At 38.7% G+C, this 22967-nt stretch overlaps 1 protein-coding gene across 1 annotated transcript; it reads right to left on the reverse strand.

The window, feature by feature from the left end:
• Window positions 1-205: 205 nt before the first annotated feature.
• On the reverse strand, window positions 206-22533 carry LOC110037800 (amino acid transporter ANT1-like). The gene is made up of 3 exons (XM_020742519.1): window positions 22187-22533; window positions 16318-16980; window positions 206-1014 (listed from the first exon to the last, which is right to left on the reverse strand). The coding sequence occupies exons 1-3, from the start codon at window positions 22424-22426 to the stop codon at window positions 619-621; spliced, it is 1299 nt and encodes a 432-aa protein (XP_020598178.1). The 5' UTR covers window positions 22427-22533; the 3' UTR covers window positions 206-618.
• Window positions 22534-22967: the final 434 nt, after the last annotated feature.

Here is a 22967-nt window from a genome sequence, read left to right on the forward strand (position 1 = left end):
AAACTAATCTTGGAGAGAGCTAAATGATCGATTTTTTCTCTACTCATCTCCTCTCTACTCTATAATATCCTGAACCATTTACTAGTGGATTTTGCTCCTCTTTTATTCCTTTCTTGAGTATTCGTAATCTCCTCTTAATAAAGTTCTATCATGGCACACGAAGACCTAAGGATTCAACAAAGCTTAGCTTGTTCAAAAAAAATAATAAATCGTAAATCCATGCATCAAAACATTATTTGATCCAATCCAGCCATAATACAGTTCTCCAATACAGAAAAAAAGAAAAAATAGTACCAAAACTAACAAGATGGTTTTGAGAAGCACATACGGATTTCATCATAGGCATAAATAACTGCAGATGCTCAAGGGAGGCATTACATGAGAATTAAGATCTTGCTCAAGGGAGATTTTACCCAAAAGCTGGAGAACCAATGCAATTTCTCTGGAGGAAGAAGCACTGTAACGAAATGCATCCTTAGAAACTGATCAGATCTAACTGAATACAGTTCGGAAGCATTTTTCTTCAACCAGAAACTCAAAACTTAGGATAGCACGCTCCCATATTTCAGTAATAGCAAACTTGAGGAAAATAGATATAGAGAAGAAAAGCACCTTCCATTAATTGTGGCGATCAGTGAGTGCGTGATATGTACCATAGCCAGCAAAAGAAAGCCCAACGAGGAGTATAAGGTAATCCGCAGCTTTCTGCCAGAGCTTTAGATTGGATCCCATGAGCAAAAGATGGAATGTGGCCGGCAAGACGAAGGAAAGCAGAGCACAGAGTGTGCTGCCCACAAGTGAGATGAAAGCCCCAAAACCAGGTATGCTGGAGGCTATAAAGGCAACGATCAATAGAACTAGCATGCGAGCTCCCTGGAGGCAAAGGCGCTCGCCGTAGGCATTGCAGCGGAATTTTTGAAACCATTGGATGGATGTCAGCTTCATCTCTGCAATCTCATAAATTGGGTGCATCATGATTGGAAATGTGAAAACGAGAGCTACACAGAGACCAACCTGTTAAATAATCGTCCATTGAATCAATTTAGTTCTAAAATTGATATAAGGGTTTCTTTTTGGTCCAACAAAACATAAAGTTCATTCAAATTCAAAATGTTATTTGTTTAAAGTAGATCCTCCATAAAAGTAATCATATACTGATGGAAGAACCATAGTAGGCGAAAACTCAATATGATGCACCCATAATTGGACAAATATGCCAGTTATATTGTTATTTAGAGAAAAATGACAAACAGTATTCAGACCAAATTACTATTAGAGAGATATATAAAACTTGCATGTAAAGTAAAATGGTGAGATCCACGATATGTAATAGTATGCTCAAAAAATAAGCATAAATCATAACAAAAATTTCAAAAGAAGCTTGCATGTGATCATCTCTGTGCCGTAGTGTAATAATATAGCCTTTTTATCAGTTCTTAAAATAATTATATACAACATAAATTAGAGAACACGCCTTAAGAATAAGAAATATCAGATAAAATTTCAATATAGTTATACAAACAAGAAGTCCCGTGCACACTTAACTTTGAAGTTTCAGGTGAAATTCTAACTATTACACAAAAAGATGCCTTGAAGTTTAAAAGTATTGCTTCGTTCTACTTAAGGAGTTCCACAATCTCCCCCTTTTAAGTAACTGACATCCTCGTCAACACTACTAGCCCCAAAATCATCCACCAAGCGTATAGGGATTCTAGAGGTGGCTCCCACCATATCGCACATTATCCCATTCAAGTGCAAGAGGTAGCTCCCATGGCATATCACTTTGTACTGCATGAAACTTAGTTCTCATTTTCAAGTCGATGTGATGCTATGATACCATTTGTAATAGCTCGAACTCTTACCCTTTGAGATATTGTCCGCTTTGGCTTAGTAGCCTCACGGTTTTGTCCCTTTAGTGTAACTTCCCACAAAGTCACCCATCTGAGGAGTGCTCCAACACGAGCACCGTTGACCTCATTTTGAGGTCATTACTCTTTTCCTTAGGATCCTAGGATCTAGCTCTAGGGGTTCCTATTGACTATCTTAGAGGACTAGTATTGGAATCCATCCCTATAAATTCCAGCCACTTTCTATTTCTCTTGTGATGTCTCGCATTGATGATCTCAAAACTATCGTCGTATGGTCGAGTGGTTAAGGACTATCATGTGGAGACTCAAGGAGAAGTTCCCAATAGGATCTCAAGCGCTAGGAAAACCTCTTCAGGACTTTATCATCACACATACACACAAAATGCACAAAATTCAGTAAGTTGCACAAGATCGGACTAAAATTGAGCTTAAAGGATGATTGAAAATGCGAACTTCTCCGAATGACATCCGATGGCGAAATGGACTGCGCCAACACATCAGGGACATCAATTTTAGCTAGGAAAGACACTTATAATGCTATAATTTTCGTACACGAGCAAATTGCACGCAAATCAATAAATTTGTCAAAATGACATCCGACGATGAAACGGACCACGTCAACGCGTCCGGAACGTCAGAATTACCTAAGAAGAATATCCATTTTGTTATGTTGTGATGCACGAATAAAAAGTATGAATCAAATATTATTTTGGAAATATTAAATATTTTTATATTTATATTATTAATTATAATAATATTTATAATTCTAAATCTTATTTATCCCTACCCGCGTGCGTGACCCTCATTCCATCCCGGTCGTGGCTCGCTCGGCTCGCCCCCTCTCGTGCCCTAAATCCCATGACTTATCCACGCGGCAATCTCCCCCCTCTCTCGACTCTTCTCCTTCCTCGCGTGGTCGCTCAACCGCTAGACTCTCCAATCGCGCGAGCTCGGCTGGCCAACCCTTCTTCTTCTCGAGGCTTTACCTTTTCCTCCTTTATGGTGACGATTCTGACGATTCTTTTCCCGTTACTTCATTCGGCCACGACACCGTGGTAGGTGCGGCCTTGTCCCCTTTCCTTGCTTATAAAAGCCCTCTCTACGACATGATGGTGGGTTGTTGAAAATTTTGAGAGGAAAAGAGAAATTGAGGCATCTCGCTGTGAGAAATTAAGGCATCTCGCTGCTGTATTCTCGAGGCTTATTTTTAGAAGATTTGTGCTTTTCCATCGAGGTTCTTAAGGGAGGTGTTGTTGATTTTATTTTCTTAGGCTTGTTCTTGAGTTTGCTTTGAATCTTCATCAAAAGGTAACCCTCTTCCTTCTTCTAATCTGCATCACTTGGAATTGCTCCTGAATGCATGTTCTTTCTAATGCACCTGGAATTGGGAAATTAAGGCTACTTTAAGATTTATTTGAGCTTAACATTAAGAATGAGAATGGTTATAGGATTAATGAGTTGGAACATAATCCATGCGGCCGCCTTTTTCTGCTCGAAATGCATGTTGGATGGAAATTTATTTTTTCAAATTTATTAGGAACCTATTTGGAGGTCTCAGTTTTGCTCTATGATGCTATTTACCTATTTGAAATGCGTGCTAAATGAAATGTTGATTTGGGACTTGATTCTCAAGCTCTCTATTATTGTTACCCCTCTTCAAATATATGTTGGAATGTTGGAATTCGTTTCGATGCTTTGGGATGTTGGCTTTAGGGACTCACTTGTGTTTCTCTGTTTCCTGTTACTTGTCCCTGTTCGAAGTATATGCTGAGTGCAAATTTTGAGTTTTAAGGCTTTGTGGAATCTGATTTTTGGTGGCTCTGTTTTGGCCCCTTTGGTGGGCTCAGTTTAGTTGAATGGCTGCTTGGTTTTGGCCACTAGCAGGTCTCGGTTTTAACTTCCCATGGCTGCCCCTGTTCGAAGTATATGCTGGTTATTTTTTTTAATTTAATTTCGGGAGCTTTTTAATTTTGGGAGCTTTGAAAGCTCTTTGAAAGCTTTGCTTTGGGGCCTTGTTTTGTTGTTTCTTTACTGCCTTCTCTATTCATAATACATTAAATAAAAAACAATTATCTTTTTCTTAGCCTTTTGGAGCTGATTTTGCTGGTTTGGCTTTGGCCCTTACTGCTGCTTTCTTGGTTTGAAATGTATGAGCAGCTAAGTTTGATTTTATTTTAAGGTTTTGAGTAAGGTCTTGAGCTTTTGGTTTGGGGTTTGTGTTGTGGTTAATTTGGGCTTAGCTTTCTTCTTGTTGTTCCTAGTCGTGAGCCCCCCTTTTGGCCGTGATTCCTTGTCTATGAATTCTTTGTGAATGTCCTGGGCTCGAATTCCTCTCTGCTGTCCCTGGCCGTGAGCCTTCCCCTGTGACTCCTTTGTGTTGAATTTGGGTTTGGCTTTCTCCTTATTCCCCCTGGCCGTAAGCCTTCCCCTGTGGCTCTTTTATGTTGAATGTGGTTGGTTTGGGTTTGACTTTCTCCTTGCTGCCTCTGGCCGTGAGTCTTCTCCTGTGGCTCTTTATGTTGAATGTGGATAGTGGTTTTTTTTGTGCTGTTGTCCCTGGCCGTGAGTCTTCTCCTGTGGCTCCTTTGTGTTGAATTTGGGCTTGGCTTTCTCCTTGCTGCCCCTGGCCGTGAGCCTTTCTGTTGTGGTTCCTTAGTTTGTGTCATGGTTGGTTTGGGCTTGGCTCTCTCCTTGCTGCCCCTGGCCGTGAGCCTTCTCCTGTGGCTCCTTTGTGATTGAGTGTGGTTGATGGCTTCTTCTGTTGCTCCTACCCGAGAGCATCTGTTTGGGTTCCTCTATATGGTGTTGGCTTTATATCTCATTGGAAAGTTTCAATTTAAGATGGAATTGAATGGCTTTAATGTTTGCAAGGTGAAATACTTCAATTCTTGTTACTTAAAGAATTCAAATGCTCTTTTTCCATAAGATGATCTTTTAGATGTTTGGGACAGCTTTGAGGCGTGTTTGGCTGCGACTTCGAGCCACAGTTGGAGGCTTTATTTGGTAGTATTTGGCTACGATTTTGGGGGGTTGGTAGCTGCAGTTTGAGGCTTTATTTGATAATGTTTAACCGCGATTTTTTGAGGTTTTTGTGCTGCAGTTTTGGAGCCTTTGAAGTATATTTTTGTAAGACATTTTTAGTTACGATTTTGAAGCTATTAGCAGTGGCATTTTGATGTGAGAATCAAGGTTTGATGTTACATGCGAGGTTTTGGAGGTTAGAAAGTGGCCGTTTGAAAATTACATCCCTTTTGTTCGATTTGTGAAACTTAGAGGCCTTTAGAACTTCGTTTTGGGGAGCATAAAATTGATGTGGATCGGATTCATGAAGGATTTGAAAGCTCATAAAATTCTCATTCACGAAAGAGTATCTTTTTGGAAGTTTGACATTAAGGTTTGGATAACATGAATGTCACATTTGAGTTCAAGCTTGGGTGTGTGAATATGTAAGTGGTGGCGGAGCCGCATATATAATCGTCACATTGATTCGTGATTCTCGTCACATTGATTCGGGCCTGTTTCGACCTGTTCGAAACAAGATTTGGAAGGGATACCCTTCTTGGGTTGATCCATTTATAAAATTTGAGAAAATGATATCCTTTTTCGGTTGATTCAAAGATTTTGGGCCCTCATTTTCAAGTCTTTTCGTCATAAGTTTTGAGGGACGATTCACTCTTCGCCTTTTGGATCTTTTGGATGGATCAGTTTCTCCTCTCTCATCTTTATTTTTATTTTTTTTTTTTCTTGTTTCTTGGTTCGGTTTTCGGTGCTTATGTCCGACACATAAGTGCCCATATATAGCCTTTTGCTATATATATGAAACCATCAAACAAGGTCACAAGTAGGTCGGTTTTGTTTTTGGGGCTTAGGGAGATGATAACAAAGACACGCCGGTGGTAGAACAAAATGATATTTTATCCTACGATATCAGGACCCAATCCTGGGACATGATGAACAGTAAGATGAAAGTATCATTCACCGACACAGGACTAAACAAGACCGGGGGACCCGTAACTTCTTAGGTTGTTGGCGGTCGTACGCCCGACGGCGTAATCGACTCGTGGACAATCATAATTTTTCAAAACTAATAAAAACAGAACATGATAAGAGCGGATACAATATTTATAAAAAATATTTTTACTACAAAATTGATACAACTTCCTTTTATATACCTGAAATCTATGTGCATGCTAAAATATAAATTTTAAATATACTGTAACTTGATTATTCACTTGTTGATTATCAGTACCAGGCTAAGGAGTACCCTCTTAAATTAGGTTTAGTAGGACACCCTTTTAGTTGAGTGGCGGACTTCATACATCCGGGTGATCGATAGTAGCCTTCGACGTCCCTCGAGTACAAATATATAATATCTGAGTCTAGCCCCGACCAGAGTGCTTGCGGTTTTCTTTCTTTGGATTTTTCGTGAGATTTTAATGGAATTTTTTATAAAGCACTCGTGGTATTTTTCCGGGATCTTCCCGTGTTTTTTTTAATGATTTTCCTTGAGTTAACGTTTGTTGTTTTTACTTTGAGATTTTCGTCGTGAGTCATTTGCCGATTTTTCTCGAGTTCTCTTTCGTCATGGGTCATTTGTCAATCTTTCTTGAGTTTTCTAAATGGTATTTCTTGAGTTGATGCAATTCATGCTAGTTTATTTCTTAAAATTCAGTTATTATACTTCTACCTGCTACTACTACTTTTACACACTATACCTTAGAATAGGAGGCCAGTAGTTGGTTTTATAGGAGATACCTGGCAGCAGAACGTCGACTAAACAATTGCATGTACCCTTTAAAATTAAAATCGAATCTGAAGGTGCTACGACGGGGAGCTCGGAGCGAACACCGTGGGCAGCACGACGAGGGCACACAGAGGAGCAACTTCGAGGTGGATTTGCAGCATCAAAATCAGTTCACGTCAACGAAACATTTTCCTTAGCTTAAATAACAAGTCATAGGACTTCGACGTGATTCGCTTAGAGCAACGTAAATCCTCACCCTATCTTTAAGCTTTTGCACAACCCTTTATAAGTCCCAAAACTTTTAAGATTCTGAGGTTATCGCTCGGTACGGTGCAAATCCTCCTATATTTCTAGGCTATTTGCACAATCAAATATCGTGCGAATGTAAGTCCCAAATTCTAAAAATAAAATTGCAGGATTAAACATTGAGTAACATTATTTCAAAGACATAGAATCAAATAATAGGATAGTTGGGAAATCACCCGGGTTTTCCATGGATCTGTGATATCCCCTACTCTTCGCTCCTTTGGATCCTTAAATTAATTGTTCCTGCTTGAGTCACTCCCATTTGATTTTCCCGTGTCCAATCTTGTAAACCTAAGCTTTGAAATCTGGAAGGCGAAACCACTGATCTTAATTGAGATTTTTCTTAAGTGACCCTGGCAATTTAAGATGTAATTAATTATAGAGGTTTGTCTCTATAGAGAACTTGAAACCCAAGTAAAATAAACCTTATTTAATCCTTATATTAGGTAGGGGAACTTGTCGGTCATACATAAAAGGTTTTGCAGACCAAACAGATGTCACAAACCCCTTAGTTTAGATGGTTGAGCCTACTGTTAAGTGGTATGTTTATCCTTTGTGATAGTGTATTACTTGTGGTATCGCGCTCAGCTGTCCAAACTATTTAATATGTGAAACTCGTTTGGTTTCATCTATTTTTAAATTAAAATGTTACTCTCAAAAATTATATTTATATTAAAACTATTTTCATATTTACAAAAATCTTTCTTTCAAAAAAAAATAACGGCCAACAAGCACGCTTAACTTAAAATTTCTAATAAAATTCTAACTATTAGGCCAAAAGATACCTCAATGTTTAAGAGTTCCACTTCATTCTAATTAAGGGGTTTCACAATTAAGTTGAGTTCTATTTCAATGTCCAGGATTCCTTGCATCTATTACTTAGTTTCTTAAAGAATTAATAAAAAATAAATTATGAATATCAGACATGCGATATAGTAATAGCATTTTTTGGGTAAATATTTTTACTATGTCTATCACTTCAAAATTATCAATATATATAGGACCAAGCTTTCCTTGTCTATCACATATATATAATATCAAACATTGAATACTCCAGAGATGACACCGGGAGAAAGCCAGAATCGTACAACTCATGTTGAGGCATAAGTTTGATGGCAATGAAAGGAACTAAAAATGAGTAATTGGCTGGCAATATAGAATCAATGGAACAAGTCACGATGGTGATATCGTTAAATACAAGTTACAAAATAAGAGAAGATGAAGGCCACTTATGCATTGTGGTTGGTGTAAAAAGCAACACAAGAGATGTAGTTTGGATTTCTATGGTAACACAAGCGACAAATATGAGTTGTAAGATGGCAAGAAAGGCAAGTCATGAGACAACTTAAGCAAAGAGAAGATACGAAGGATCTACATGGAGAATTGAGAACATGCACAAGTGAAAAGGTATGATGCAAAGAAGAAAATTCAACGCAATCCAACCCTTGATTATTGAGGGGTAAAGAGAAACCTTGGACTCAAAATGGAGAAGGCTCGCAATGCTAGATGTCAAAAACAATGAAAGAGTTGAACGAATGATCGGGATAAATCCTTTCAATCTAAAAGTAAAAGGGATGCAAGAATGAAAATCCACACTTTGATACCATAAATAAACTCAGGGCACAAGTATTGTCCATTTCGCACATTTCAACAACAAGATAACAACAACAAGCCTTTATCCCACTAAGTGGGGTCGGCTAAATGAATCTTTTTTTTTCCATTGTATTCTATTGAGTATCATATTTTCATTTAATTCTAATAGATTAAAATCACTTTTTATACAATTTGCCCAAGTCTTTTTTATGTTTATATTTGTCTTTCTTAACATAAGTCGAGTCTAAAACATCTAATCTCCTGACAGGATCATCATATGGTCGGCGTTTAATGTCCACCAAAGCATTCCCATCTCAGCAACACTTTGTTTTATGCTTCTCTTTTAAAGGTCAACATTCTGTGCCATAGAGCATTGCAGGTCTCATCACCATCTTCTAAAATTTTCCTTTCAGTCTGAGTGGTACTTTTCTATCACACAATAGGCACAATGAATTCCTCCACTTCAACCAACCAACTTAAATTCTACTAATAACATCTCATCTATATCACCGTTGCTTTGAACTATAGACCCGAGATTATCTAAAACGATCACACATTTTAATGATTTGATCACTCATAGTAACAATTTTGTTACTAGAGCTATTACTGCTAATACTGCTAAAATTACATTCCATAAAAATTACATTCCATATATTCAGTTTTATATCTACTCAAACGAAGGCCTTTAGACTCCAATGTAGACCTCCATAATTTAAGTTTTTCCTAAACACTTTCTTTAGTATTATCCACAAGAAGGATATTATCAGCAAAAAGCATACACCAAGGTACATCCTTTTGTGAATGCCCAGTAAGAACATCCATAACTAAAGCCAAAAAATATGGGCTTAAAGCCAAACCTGATGTAATCCAACTAAAATAGTAAAATACTTGGTAAATCCTCCTAGTGTTTGAACACAACTAATAGCTCTAATATACAAATTTTTAATGAATATAAATCATATCAAAACCTTTCTTCTCTAGAACTCTCCAAAAAACTTCTCTCCAAAAAACTTCTCTTGAACAAAAAACTTCTCTTGAAACCTTATTGTAAGCTTCTTCTAAATCAATAAAAATCATATGTAGATCCTCTCTAATCTCTCTGTACTTCTCCATCAAACGTCTCAATAAATTTATAGCATCCATAGTAGACCTGCTTGCCATAAATGCAGACTAATTATGAGAAATATTTGTATCACTTTTAACCTATGTTCAATTACACTCTCCCATAATTTTAAAGTATGACACATCAACTTAATTCATCTATAATTTGCACACTCTTGTGCATCCCCTTTATTCTTAAAAATGGGGACCAAAATACTCTCCCTCCACTTAGGCATCTTTTTAATTTTTAAATAATATTAAAGAGTTTAGAAAGCCAAGAAACTCCCAAATCTCCTAAAAATTTCCACATTTTAATTGGGATATCATCAAGTCCTACTGATTTTTCACCCTTAGTTTTCTTTAAAGCCTCCTCAACTTCATTTTTACTAATGCGATGGTAAAAATAAAACATATTATTATTATTAATGTTAGACTTCATGGGACAATCTAAGAAAAAATAAAAAGAGATTTATTCCTTCCCCGTTGCATTAAATCTTCCCTCAATTACATCATTTATTCATGCCTATTATAACCTTTAACAATATACTCTAAAATAATAAAAAAAAACATCAGATAAACAAATGAAATAAATAATCATGCTAAATAAATTTCAGTACTTCAAGACTTAGGCATAGACATAATATTAGTTGATTGGTCAACTTGAAGCTTATCATTATCATCGTCTCAAGATAGGTTTGTTATCCAAACTTGTGAGGTTTGTTATCCAAACTTGTGACTGAGAATCTGTTTTGGTACAAACATAATCTACATAGTGCTGCATACATTCTGCTTATGTTGTCCTTCGTAGATTATATTCTTGCTAAATATTTTGACTTCAAAATTGCACCGTTTACCTATTTTATTAAAGCTACCCAAGGCAAAACGAATCATCCTTGTGTAAATCAGAATATTTTTCATGAGTAATCAGAGGTGACTGATCATAACACTCGTAATAATAGAGTGATGATGTGCCAGCACCCCCACCTTTAATCCCTTTCTAATAAACAAGGGCACAAGGCAGTGTTACAATAAGGGTTACAATATAAAATCACGAGTATATGATTGAGCTCGATGTAGCTAGTTGTATAGAAGAGTCTAAGTGATAGCTGTCCATTTGGCAGGAACTTCAGCCAAATTTTGAGCTAAAATCAAGTATTCTGGGCAAATTCTTCTAGCTAGACCACCTAATGAGCTTAGCAAGTATTTTGGACAACTAGTCAAGTTCTGTGGGCGAATAGCCATGATGAATGGGGAAGTTTGGTGGATGAGCTTTCGAGGGCTGAATAGGCCTGTTTATGAGCGACCTGACAAATCTCAGCTCTAGACAAGCAGAGGAGAGTACCGTGTGGTTCACCCATGCCAACTTAATGTTGAGTTTGTATCTAATATAAGGCCCTATTTGTAAATAGAGGAAGTCTAGAGATTTATTTGTAAATGATGTAAGACTTTATATTAGCCCAAGCCATTAACGAAATATTTAAGTTTTCAAGCACAATTACTTTTTTATAGTATCGGAGCCCTAACCTAATCCGCCTGCAAGGATCGAGTGTATAGAGACCCGAAACTTCTTCCTCCTCGTGAGGTTGGACGAAGCAGCGGATTCTGAAGTTTGGGATCGCGGCTTACGAAGGAGAAAGCAGAGGCAATTCGCTCTATTGTGTGTGACGACCAGAAAAGGTGTTGTTTTGGAAGCAGACAGTAGAAGACGGAAATGACAAAGATCGGGCAAGTGAAGTTGTGGAGTGATCGTCACTTGCAGTTCGAGCTCGCGACATAAGAAGAAGTGAAGCTGGGAAACAAACAAGCCTGAATGCTTTGGCGGGCTGATTTGCAGTGAGGCAAAAAAGGCGAAGGTTTAGCTCGTAGAGCTTCGGATAGAACGGCGGAATGCTAGCTCAACCTTGTGATTGAGGATGATACGAGAGGGAGATGGTGTGGGAGGTGAAGGATTGAAGCTTTTGGGGAAGATAGATCCTGAAGTTCTGAAATTCTTGGTCTAGCTCATACACGGAGCTAGCGTCTCGACAGGAGCCACCATCTCAACATGTACTCCGACGTAGGCGAAGCTAGATCTCCCTCTTGTGAATCTGAAGCTTGATGGACCGGCCACATATCTGAGTTAGTCACGTTAGATCGAGGTTGCTCTAGTAGGGAAGAGACTAGAGGGATATCTGACAGAGGAAGAGCCAAAGAGTGACAGTGTTGAGAGGATTGAGTCGAGGATTACACACACCTTGCTTATATATGGCTAGTCAACTCGATGGTTTTGTCCATTGCCTCATCTGTAGATAGCGTTCAAAAGCTGAAGGACATTTGGACAAAACTGAAGAGGACCTATGTTGGGTTTGAGAACACATGAGGGTGTTCCAGATTCAACGTGACATAGAGGCAATGATATAAAGTGATAGATCGATTCAGGAATAATCCATAGAGCTGCAGCAGCTGTGGAAAGATCTTGATCATTTCTCACCTATGTCGAGTTGTGGTGATCTGAGGTGAAAGAATGGTAAGATCTTTGCACAAATAAGGACTATGTAGTTTTTGGTTCATCTGACCCAAGCAATGGTTCCTTTACTCGATGAGGTCATTGCCACAATGATATAGGAGGAGAGTTGCATGAGACTACACTCTGAGCTAAGTGGACTTCTAAGTACACGATCAGCTTTGGCTGCTTCGAGCTCAAGTGTGACAGGTGCCTATGGGGAGACTTGCAAGTGTTGCAACTGTGGAGAAGTGGGACACTTGAGCAAGGCTTGTCCAAAGCTACCCAATGAGAGAAATACGGATGGATGTGAACAATCTAGAGGTTATGGTCATAATCATGACGGCCAAAAAGATAGAAAAGTGGGGCACTAGACGAATCTGATGGTAGTGGAGAACAAGGGAGAGACAGGAGTGGTCTTTACCGATAAGGATCACGAGCTCCTAGAGATGTTGAAGAAGAAGCAGAGCACTGCAGGTGATTTGATTGAGAATGCATCCACCTTATCGTCATCCAAGAGAAACACAGCTACTTATGCTTACTCAGCTAAAGCTACTTGTGATACACATGCTCTTCTCTCTATATCCATCACAAGATCACCATAATGGAAAGTAGATTCTGGTACATCTCGACATGTGAAAAGTGCAGCTAGTTAGTTCTCTTCATATACTCACCTAACAGTTCCAAAGAGACATTCAAACCATTAATGACACAACACAGTCTGTGGTTGGTAAGTGTACAATGAGGTATATTAATTCTATGACTATGTCCAATGTTTTACATGATCTTTCCTTTTTAATAAACCTTTTATACATTAGTGTCATTATACTTCAACTAAAATGCATTGTTTTATTTGATATTCCTAAGGTGATCTTTCAAGAGAAGGGGACTGGCCGGAGACTAGAGACTCGCTTGTGGCATAATGGACTTTGGTACTTGGATAGAGAATGGATGGACTCAGCCTTGACATTTATGCTGGAGAGAGCTTAAGTAGGAGGATTTGGGAGAAGTGCAGAGGAAGTGTTGTTGCTACATCACAAGTGCTTGGGACACTCTTCATTCATTCTATTGAGTCATTTGTATCCGTCTTTATATGAAAAGAAAAATAAATAGAAATTTGAGTGTGATGCTTGTGAGTTTAGTAAGCACACCAGGAACTCTAATATTAGTTTTGATAATATGAGTTTTTGTGTTTTTGATTTAGTGCACTCAAATGTATGGAGAATTTGTTCTATAACTTCGATGAATGGTTACAGATATTTGTGGCTTTCTTTGATTGTTTTCTCTTATTACTTGGTTATATCTGGTGATAAATCAAAATGAAGTGCTTGCATGCTTTAAAAATTTTCACAAGAGGATTCAGCCTCAATACAGAGCAGTAGTGAAGGTATTGAGGTCTGACAATGAGACGGAGTGTATCAACAAGACGTTTGGGGAGTATTTATCAGTCCAATATAAAATATCAAACCACTTATCTATACACATCGGCACAAAATGGAGTAGCAAAGAGAATGAATAGACATCTCCTAATGGTAACCAAAAGTATGATGATCTCGATGAATGTCTCAAAGCACTTGTAGGCCCAACCTATTTTGACAGCCGCTCAATTGATCAACAGAATGCCCTCATAGGTGTTAGAGTGACAATTTCTTTGTGAATTGTTGAAAGTAGATAATAGCAGGATCCTCTCATTGAAGGTATTTGATTGTGTAAGTTTTGTGAAGGACAATAGACTATCAATAGGAAAGCTAGATCCAAGAGCTGTGAAGTATATTTTCGTGAGTTATTCTGCCACTCTGAAGGGATATGTTTGTTGGAGCTCAATAGAGCAAAGACAATTTATGAGTATGGATATGACCTTTAGAGAACTTGAATCATACTATACCTTGAAAGTGATCTCACCCTTTAGTGACTCGTCAGATGTTGAAGATATGAGGCGAGAATAGGAGAGTAGTGATGGTGAGAGATTGGTAAAGGTGAGAACAATGTCTTGTCCCATTGTGTGGGAAGGATCGACTGAGGAAGAGCCAAGAAATAAGGAAAATAAGCCAGAAGACTGTGAGACTTAAGCTCAAAGGGAGCTGAGAGTGTATACAAGAAGAAAAAAACAGAATGAAAGAACAGTGCCTGTTGTTCGAACAAATACCTAGTCCCGGTCTATCCCGACTCCTAAAACACCTACACCATTCACCTCGAAATTCGATTATACAGGTGATGCGATTCCTCTCTCTCTTCTCCTCCCACTCCCATGACTTTAAGGAGGACCTCTCGCAGTAATACGGGACATCCTCATGATGGTTATTCTCTTAATCGTTTTGGTTTCGCACATGACATTGCCCAGCTTGTCTTATACTTTAACATATCACATTTAAATGGAGCATTCATTGCGTCTTTGGACACTGTCTCTATACCCAAGTATTGGCAGATAGCTAAGGAGGATCCAAAGTGAAAGGTTGCAATGCTGGAGGAACTTAGTGCTCTCGATAAGAGCAGGACATGTGAGCTCGTGTTGCTACCAACGGTGAAAAATGCAGTCGAATGTAAATGGGTCTTAATAGTGAAGCTGATCTCAGAAGAAAAGATTGATCGCTACAAAGCATGATTGGTGGCAAAAGGGTATAATCAGACGTATGACATGGACTATGATGAGACATTTGCACCAGTGACAAAGATGAGCACAGTCAGGACACCCGTCTCTCTAGCTGTGAATGGTGGTTACATCTACTGGATATGAAAAATGTATTTCTTCATAGGGATCTGCCAGAGAAGTTATACATAGAGATATCCTCAGGCTTCGACACAAACCAAATAGTAGGCAAGGTATGTAGATTGAGAGTCAATATACGGTTTAAAACAATCTCTTTGAGCTTGGTTTGATAGGTTCAAGAAAATAATGGTAAACGTGGGCTATCAGCAGATCAATGCCGACCACACGGTGTTATTTCGACGACATGGTGGTCACATTACTATTCTTGTTGCGTATGTTTATGATATGATTGTCACTGGGGATGATGAGAAAGAGATTGCTCAGCTGAAGACAAGTTTGGGCAAAGAGTTTGACGTTAAGGATCTGGGACAACTTAAATACTTCCTCGGGATTAAGGTGGCTTGTGGAGCAGAGGGGATTGTTCTATCTCAGAGAAAGTATGTGCTAGACTTATTCACAGAGACAGAAATGTTAGGATGCAAGCCTGCAGTTTCACCAATTGATCGGAACAGAGGAAGAGAAAGTTGAACGCAGAGGTAAAAGAGTTTGTTGATCGCGAGAGGTGGCAGAGGTTGGTAGGTCATATCATCTATATGAGTCACACTCGTCCCAACATATCATTTGCAGTAAGTGTGGTGATTCACTACATGCATGATCCGAGGAAGGGTCACATAGATGCATTGTATCAGGTTCTGAGGTACCTGAAAAGTGCACCTGGGAAGGGATTGATCTTCAGGAAGAATAAACATATAAGCATTGAGGATTATTGTGACTCTGATTGGGCGAGTTGTATGGATGACAGGAGGTCCACATCTGGATACTACATGTTCGTAGGTGGTAACTTGGTCTCTTGGTAGAGCAAGAAACGGTCAATAATAGTGAGGTCAACATTAGAGGCAGAGTATAGAATCATAGCTTTAGGAGTTGCTGAGATGATGTAGATGAGAGACTTGTTGGTAGAGCTCAAGTTGGACTACGGAGCTCAAATGAAGTTGCGGTGCGACAACAAATCAACAATCAACATCACCAAGAACTCAGTGCAACATGATAGAACCAAACATGTGGAGATTGATAGGTTCTTCATCAAGCAAAAGCTGAATAAGACTACTGATTAAAAAGTAATAAGGATAAAAATGCTAGGAAAGAAATAACATGGACAGGAAAAATGCAAAAATTAAACTGCTCAAAATAGGAGTAACATTTCATACAGCCTTCATTATGAAAGAAGAAAGTATCCATAAGCCAGCCTAATAAAAATGGATAAGGACATTGACAATAAATTCATCTATAATTGCTACATGAAAATAAAACTGAAAACATTCAGTCCTTTGCTCCAAACTCTGCACTGACGATTGATAAATAGGACAGGCAGATTTTTCTGCTTCGCTCAGTTATTCCAAAGTAGAGTTGTATGAATATTGTCAAGTTATCAATGATAGGCACAAGATCAACATCTTAAGCAATAAAGATGACTTCAAGAAATAGACAGGAAAAGTTCCCAGAAATTTAAACGCACCTTAACAGCAATAGCAGACCAATCATTGGGGAGGTTAAGTGTAATAATATCCTTAGTCTCATCACCATAGGCTAAATATCCAAAAATCCCAAAGCTAATATATACCATTGTTATAGCAATAAATGCCAAAAGAAGCACCCACCGAAATTTTCTTCTATCAGTCATTGAAGCCTCAAGTGCCAACGTCATGCTGAAGCCCTCAAAACAGAAGACAGCCACACCCCCAGCAAAAGGTAACCCCCATATCCCATTAAAAGCACCCCTTTCCAAAGAAAATCTGTCAAAAAGTTGTAAGTCCCCTTTGATAACAATAGCCATGGCAAGGACATTGCAAGCATCTGCAAATGCACTAAATGGGGCAAGAGAAGAAAGAGAACGAATAAATGACAGGAGGAGCTCGAGGGGGAGAACAAGCAAGAAAATGAAAGCGGAAGGTGGTATTGTAGAATGACTGGTATTGGTGAACAAAGAGGAGAGGTTCTGGCCGATGAAGACTAGATAGGCCGTAGACCCCCCCGCTTGTGCGATAAGTACAAGGAACTCAGTGAAGTATCGGCCGGTTGTTCCAAAGGCCTTTGCGCCTAGATCACCATAACTTTGGATATGGGTCGCATCACCAGTCTCTTCATCATCATGTGCTTCTAACCCATATCTGCATTGGATCTGTAAAAACAAGAAAAATGCATTATTTTTTTATTAGCAGAAAGTAGGAAATCTACAAGCTGCAACTTTCTTAGTTTCGGGATGAAAAAAATAAATATTATGCAATTCCTGCATGATGGTGAACATCACATTTTCTTATGTGTTTGGTTTCGATACATTAAAGATAACTAAAAATGCAAGATTAGCTATTTTAAACAACACAAGCTGAAAGCTTTATAAACAGAACATTTCTCTTTCATGTGTTTTATTCCATCATATCCAAAATGTAACAAAGTTTATGCATCCAAACAAATCAAGTAACTTTGACCTTAGAAGTGCTTAGGCCTATGTTGTGAGATATGTATTCACTTCAAGAAATTAAGGAAAATGTACATCCAATTTCCATTTTGAATTTAGAGCTACAATTTTAATCCTCCATTCTCTATAGGCGCATTCATTTATTGAATGCACTAAATTTGCAAATTTGTGAGTTTGACACCTAAAGATGGGCTAAAAATACTTCAATCAACATGGAGTAATAATGGGTGCCAACAGTTTAACTTACGTAGAATTACATAAACAAGAGTGATGTAAACCAGCATATCTACTACGAATATCTCGCTTGTTTTAATCCAAAAAATTGCTTGGTTGCCAAATTATATTCACAATTAAAACTGTTTGACCTCAAATAACTCAATCCGTACTAGGATTAGAAAAATGGAGTTTTGGATTATATTTTGAGAATACCGTTGACCTGACAATTTAGTAGCTCTTTCTAAGGGACGGAAACATAAATAAAAAGCATCCTTGGAAAGACTCATGGCCTGATGTTGATGTGGTAGCTTAAACACCTTACAGGGAAAGAAACTCTAAACTTAGAACACCTTGTTATTAACGACCGGCATCAAAATTGTTCTTTATTCATAGATGTTCAATCAACTTTTGCTCCACAACACATTTTGGGGATTATAAGTTAACATTCAGTTCAAATTTTCTTGTTCCATCTATTCTATCAAGTATCCTTTAATTGGCGCTGAAGGCTTTTATGTAGCAGGGCAGTTAAGATATAAACTAAACAATAATCAAGGTAGTTTTTTAGAAACTAATCAAGGGATTGACCATTCAGAGGGTTCATTAGTTGTCCATAAACTAACCTGGCACGAATTAAAGGAGTAAGTGATATAAGGAGCTCTTTAAAAACTCTTTGAGAACAATAGTTTAGGACCACTTTAATAATAAGAAAGCCTGTATACTCAAAAATGATTTGCACGGATCTCGAGATAATATGGCGGTCCAAGATAAAGTAACTAGAATGTCATTTGCTCTTTTCTTTAAAGAAATGCTAAATAAGTAATTTTTATATTTTTTTCCCTTTCCATCTTCTATAAATAAAAAGAGTTTTATGGTGTATGAGAGACATTTCGGGCTCCCCCCCCCCCCCCCCCCCCCCTCTTCCCTAACTTCACACTCATGACTTCTCACACCTCCTCTGCCCGACAACCTCGCCTAATCAACCTCCCGAGGGATCACCGAAACTCCCATCCTCTTTCTCCTTCACCTCATCTGAAGCCCTCGGTTATGTCTCCCGCATAGTTAATATTGGTCTTTATGTCTCCATCAGTAGGCCACCCCACTTCTCCGATTACGATGGGCAAGTCAAGTACTTTGGCAACATTCAAAACTGAGATAGTGGTGTCAAAGTTGGTGTCGAAGATGATGGTACCAATACTTCCGACCGGCAACCATTTCCTGTCGACTTCCGTTTAATCCCAGCAACCTATCTCTGGCTGGTTTCCTATTTTCAACTGGTCGTTTTACTCTTACCTGAAACAATGGAGGAAGGTAACTTCAAACATCTTTGTTGGCATGAAGCACCCATACTTGATTTACAAAAATGGGGCTTTAGGTTGTCCAAGCATGATTGTCTGGTAAATTCCAGGTTAAATCCAGGCTAATTCGTCGATCAACGCTTTACGATAGACCACCGCACTTCTCTAGCCACATTACCGAACGCGCATCTCTACTCCAGATGGCCACCCGTTGGTCGACCGCCTCAGAAACAAAGAAGATTTATATATATACCACACTCAATTCTTACATATTTATATGTTTTTGTACATACTACATTTTTATGAATGCCTCCAGCAAATCACCCTCAAACCGACAATCTATCGTTCGACAGCCCACTGTTCCAGTCGCCTCTCACCGACCACCGGTTTCCAACCAACATCCTATCTCCGGTCATTTCAAATCAGGTCAGACGCTTCACCGATCAGCCACTCTGCTCCTGCCCAAAACAAGGGAGGAAGTCTACCATCTCAAAATAGAAAAAAAAATTACATACAATACCACCAATTCTTATAGATCACCCAATCTTTTTGTTTTTATCTAATCTCTATTTGCGAGTCAGAACACTAGGCCGACCAGACATCTCTGCCCCAGCCGACAATCCAATTGGCTGACCAAATCAAAATTAAAATAAAATAAAATAAAGAAAGAAGATTTACATACACACCACTTATTGCTTATTTCTTATTTCAAATATATAAACATATGTATCTTTATACAGTGGAATATATAAATGAATATACTATAAGAGATCCCAGATAGAACTTTTTATATCCAGTGTTTTAAACAAATACAATAAGCATTGTTTGCATTATAAATTTAAAGCTATTTTTGTTATATATATCTAGAAGCTTATCCTCTATCATTTGGAAGAAGCATAAGCCCACAAAAGATTCGCCCTACGGTCCTTAAAGTTAAGACTTGACGGGCCCAAAAAATTCATGCATACAGCGCATCAATTAGTCTTAGTTGGGGAACTTTATTTCAATTTTTATTTTATCGATTTTGTAGTTGTCTTTACCAATGTGCGGGAGGACATACTCATCTCTTTTTCCTTACGCATACTAGAAGGATTTATGTTGATCCTTTTATTTTCTCTAAGATTCATTTTTGAGAAATCATTATAAATCAAAGCTGCATCTGGTGTGTCTTTCTCTGTCAATCTCTTAATTCCAGCATCCAAACCTTTTACAATTTTAGTGAGATTAACATTCGTATCATACAATTCTCAACTATTTATATTAACACTCGATAGCGACAAGCTCCGCAAGGAGTGTAAACAAAACTAACACCTGCAGCGATAAGTCTCTCGAGGGATGTAAAAAAATTTAACACCCGACAACGACAAACTCTGTGAGGGGTGAAAAAAAATCTAACACCCGGCAACAACAAATTTCGCGATGAGTGCAAAAAAATCTAAAACCCGACAGCGACAAGCTCCGCGAGGGGTGTAAAAACATATAAGACCAGACAACAACAAGCTCTGCGAAGGGTGTAAGTAAATCTAACACCCGACAGCGACAAGCTCCATAAGGGGTGCAAAAAAATCAAAACTCATCAGCGACAAGCTCCGTCGGGGGTGTAAGAAACATCTAACACCCAAAAATGACAAGTTCAACGAGGAGTGTAAGAAAATCTAACATCCAGCAGCGCACGCTCCACGAAGAGTGTAGAAAAATATCTAACGCCCGACAGCAACAAGCTCCACGAGGGGTGTAAAAAAATAACCCCCGGCAGCGACAAACACCGTGAGGGGTGTAAAAAAATCTAATGCCCAGCAGCGGCAAGATCCGCGAGAAGCTTAAAAAAAATCTAACATCTGACAACAACAAGTTTTACGAGGAGTGTAAAAATAAATCTAACACCTGGCAGCGACAAACTCCGCGAGAAATGTACAACAATCTAACACCCGGCAGAGACAAGCTCCGCGAGAAATGTACAACAATCTAACACCCGACAGCGACAAGCTCCGCGAACAGTGTCGAGCTCTAAGATTCCACTTTGAAGCGGACGGCGCTAGAGAGCCACTCTGATTTTTCTCTGACAACAAGCTTTTCATCAAGTGAAAGACTTTTCCCCCATACGGAGAACTTTTCCTCCAAGCGGATGACTTTTCTCCGAAACGAAAGGTTTTTCCTCCAAGTGGAGGACTTTTCACCCCGACGGAGAAATTTTTCCTCCGACGTCCGACTTCTCCTCTGACCAACCATTAGAACCCAACAACCTCCCCCGACAAGAAAAAACTAAATAACACATCCAACAGATGACGACAAAGATACCAGAATTGAGCACGAATAACGCCTAACAAGGAGTACCATTAGCAAATTATGTTTCCAAGATTTGTTTGATTTATAATTTTTTTTTTCATTATCGCAGTTGTTGCTATCAATAAACAAGAAAATTGGGAAAATTAATATTTATACTCAAAATTGATTTACACGGATCTCGAGACAATCTGACAGTCTAAAATAAAGGGACTAAAATGTCCTTTGCTCTTCTTTTTAAAGCAAAGCTAAATATGTAATTTTTATATTTTTTTCCCCTTCCTATTTTCTACAAATACGAGGGTTTTATGGTTTATGAGAGATTTTTGGGCTCCCCTCACTTGTAATGATAGGTTTTATGGAATAAAATGCGTCCACGAGCCTGGAACACGCCATTTCCCCCTGTCGAGGGAAGTCTTCCTCTCCTTTTTCCCTTTTCTCTCTCCCTTTCGCTTCCTCTCTCAATCTTCTTTCTTCGGTCCAACGCTCTATTCTTTAGGGACGGTCTACCGAATAGATTTGGATTCAACAAAACCTTAGATGTATTATATAAGCACTAATTAAGAATTATATAATAAAATGGGCTCATTCAGTACTCACCACAGGATTAGTTAATTAATTATGAACAAATTGAGTAGTAGGGCAGATTGCATGTATTAATTAATCAGTAAGAAGAAAGTAATAAGCCAAAGAAAATAGTCTTTGACGCATAAAGATTAAATAAATAAGTTAAGCATTGATAAAGGACTAATTGAGAATTAAGTAATTAATTGTTATTGTTTGCGAACAATGCACAAATTAATGGATCGACAAAGAGGGGATTTCCAAGACGAACAAAACAGAGAATTGGGTAGGGTCGAGCAAAGGAGAAATTACGGACCAGTAAAATCAACACACAAATTCTATGAAATACAAACCACCTCTGGATGTTTGTTAGAAAATCACAGCACATCGAGCCATCAAATTCAGAACCCATTCTCCACATCTTTTAACTCCAGCACCCATCAGAACAAATCATCATGACACACATGGAAAACCATACGGCTCTAACAAGTTCTCATCGAATCTATCAGAAAAGACAGAATGAAGGAGCGAAACATGAAGAAGTTACCGACCAGTAGGAGCATGCAGAAGTAGGTAGAGGCGCCGGCGATAGCGACGCCGAGTGATCCAGCAAGCCATCCGGCCACGCGGAAGGCGTAGGGGAGGCCGAGCACTCCCGTTCCCACAATTGACACCACGATGTTGCCGAGCGTCTGTGCGGGCGTTGCCCCGCCGGCGGTCCTCCGCCGGCGCATCACCGGCGGGCCGGCCAATAGCGGCGAGGTAGACGACGCTCCTCCCGTCGCCGCCATGTACCAGACGTAGCTTGCCCCAACCACGAATGCACAGGGACGGGGGCCGCAGACAGAGCTTCACCTGAAGGGGAAATCAGCCTATTTGCGATTAAATTCGGTTAAAACAAAAGGATAAAAAAACAAGCGCTTATCATGCGTTTTAACTAAAAACTCGCATAAAAAGCATTTAATATTTGGGGAATATACCTACATTCATATTTAACATCTGAATTTTATTTTTTTATATGAGATAAGAACTTCGATATTTATTAATCAGACATCAGGATCATGTTTTGAACTATGGCCCTCGTGTATTCCGCGTGCAGTAACAAGGATCGTCAAAATAGTTTGTTATTCGTGAACAGCTCGTGTGTTCGGTTCGTTAATTAGTTCCTTTGATTTGTCGCTAAGCAAAAGAGCCGAACACAAGTATTTTTCCTTTACGCTTGATTTATAAACAAGCTAAACACAAACAATATTTTGTTCATTCATGTTCGACTCGTTTTGATTAGAAATATATATATAATGAGTATTATTTTAAGTAATTTAATACACTACA

This window comes from Phalaenopsis equestris, unplaced genomic scaffold (genome assembly GCF_001263595.1).
Source record: "Phalaenopsis equestris unplaced genomic scaffold, ASM126359v1 Scaffold000002, whole genome shotgun sequence".
NCBI classification, from domain to species: Eukaryota; Viridiplantae; Streptophyta; class Magnoliopsida; order Asparagales; family Orchidaceae; genus Phalaenopsis; species Phalaenopsis equestris.

Bases quoted from the DNA above. Each gene is read 5' to 3' on its own strand.
- LOC110037800 (XM_020742519.1), bottom strand. From the start codon at position 22,426: ATGGCGGCGACGGGAGGAGCGTCGTCTACCTCGCCGCTATTGGCCGGC. The intron at 16,981-22,186 runs GTCGGTAACTTC...TTGTTTTTACAG, and splicing joins ACTTCTGCATGCTCCTACTG to ATCCAATGCAGATATGGGTT. The intron at 1,015-16,317 runs GTGCGTTTAAAT...ATTATTTAACAG, and splicing joins GGTCTGCTATTGCTGTTAAG to GTTGGTCTCTGTGTAGCTCT.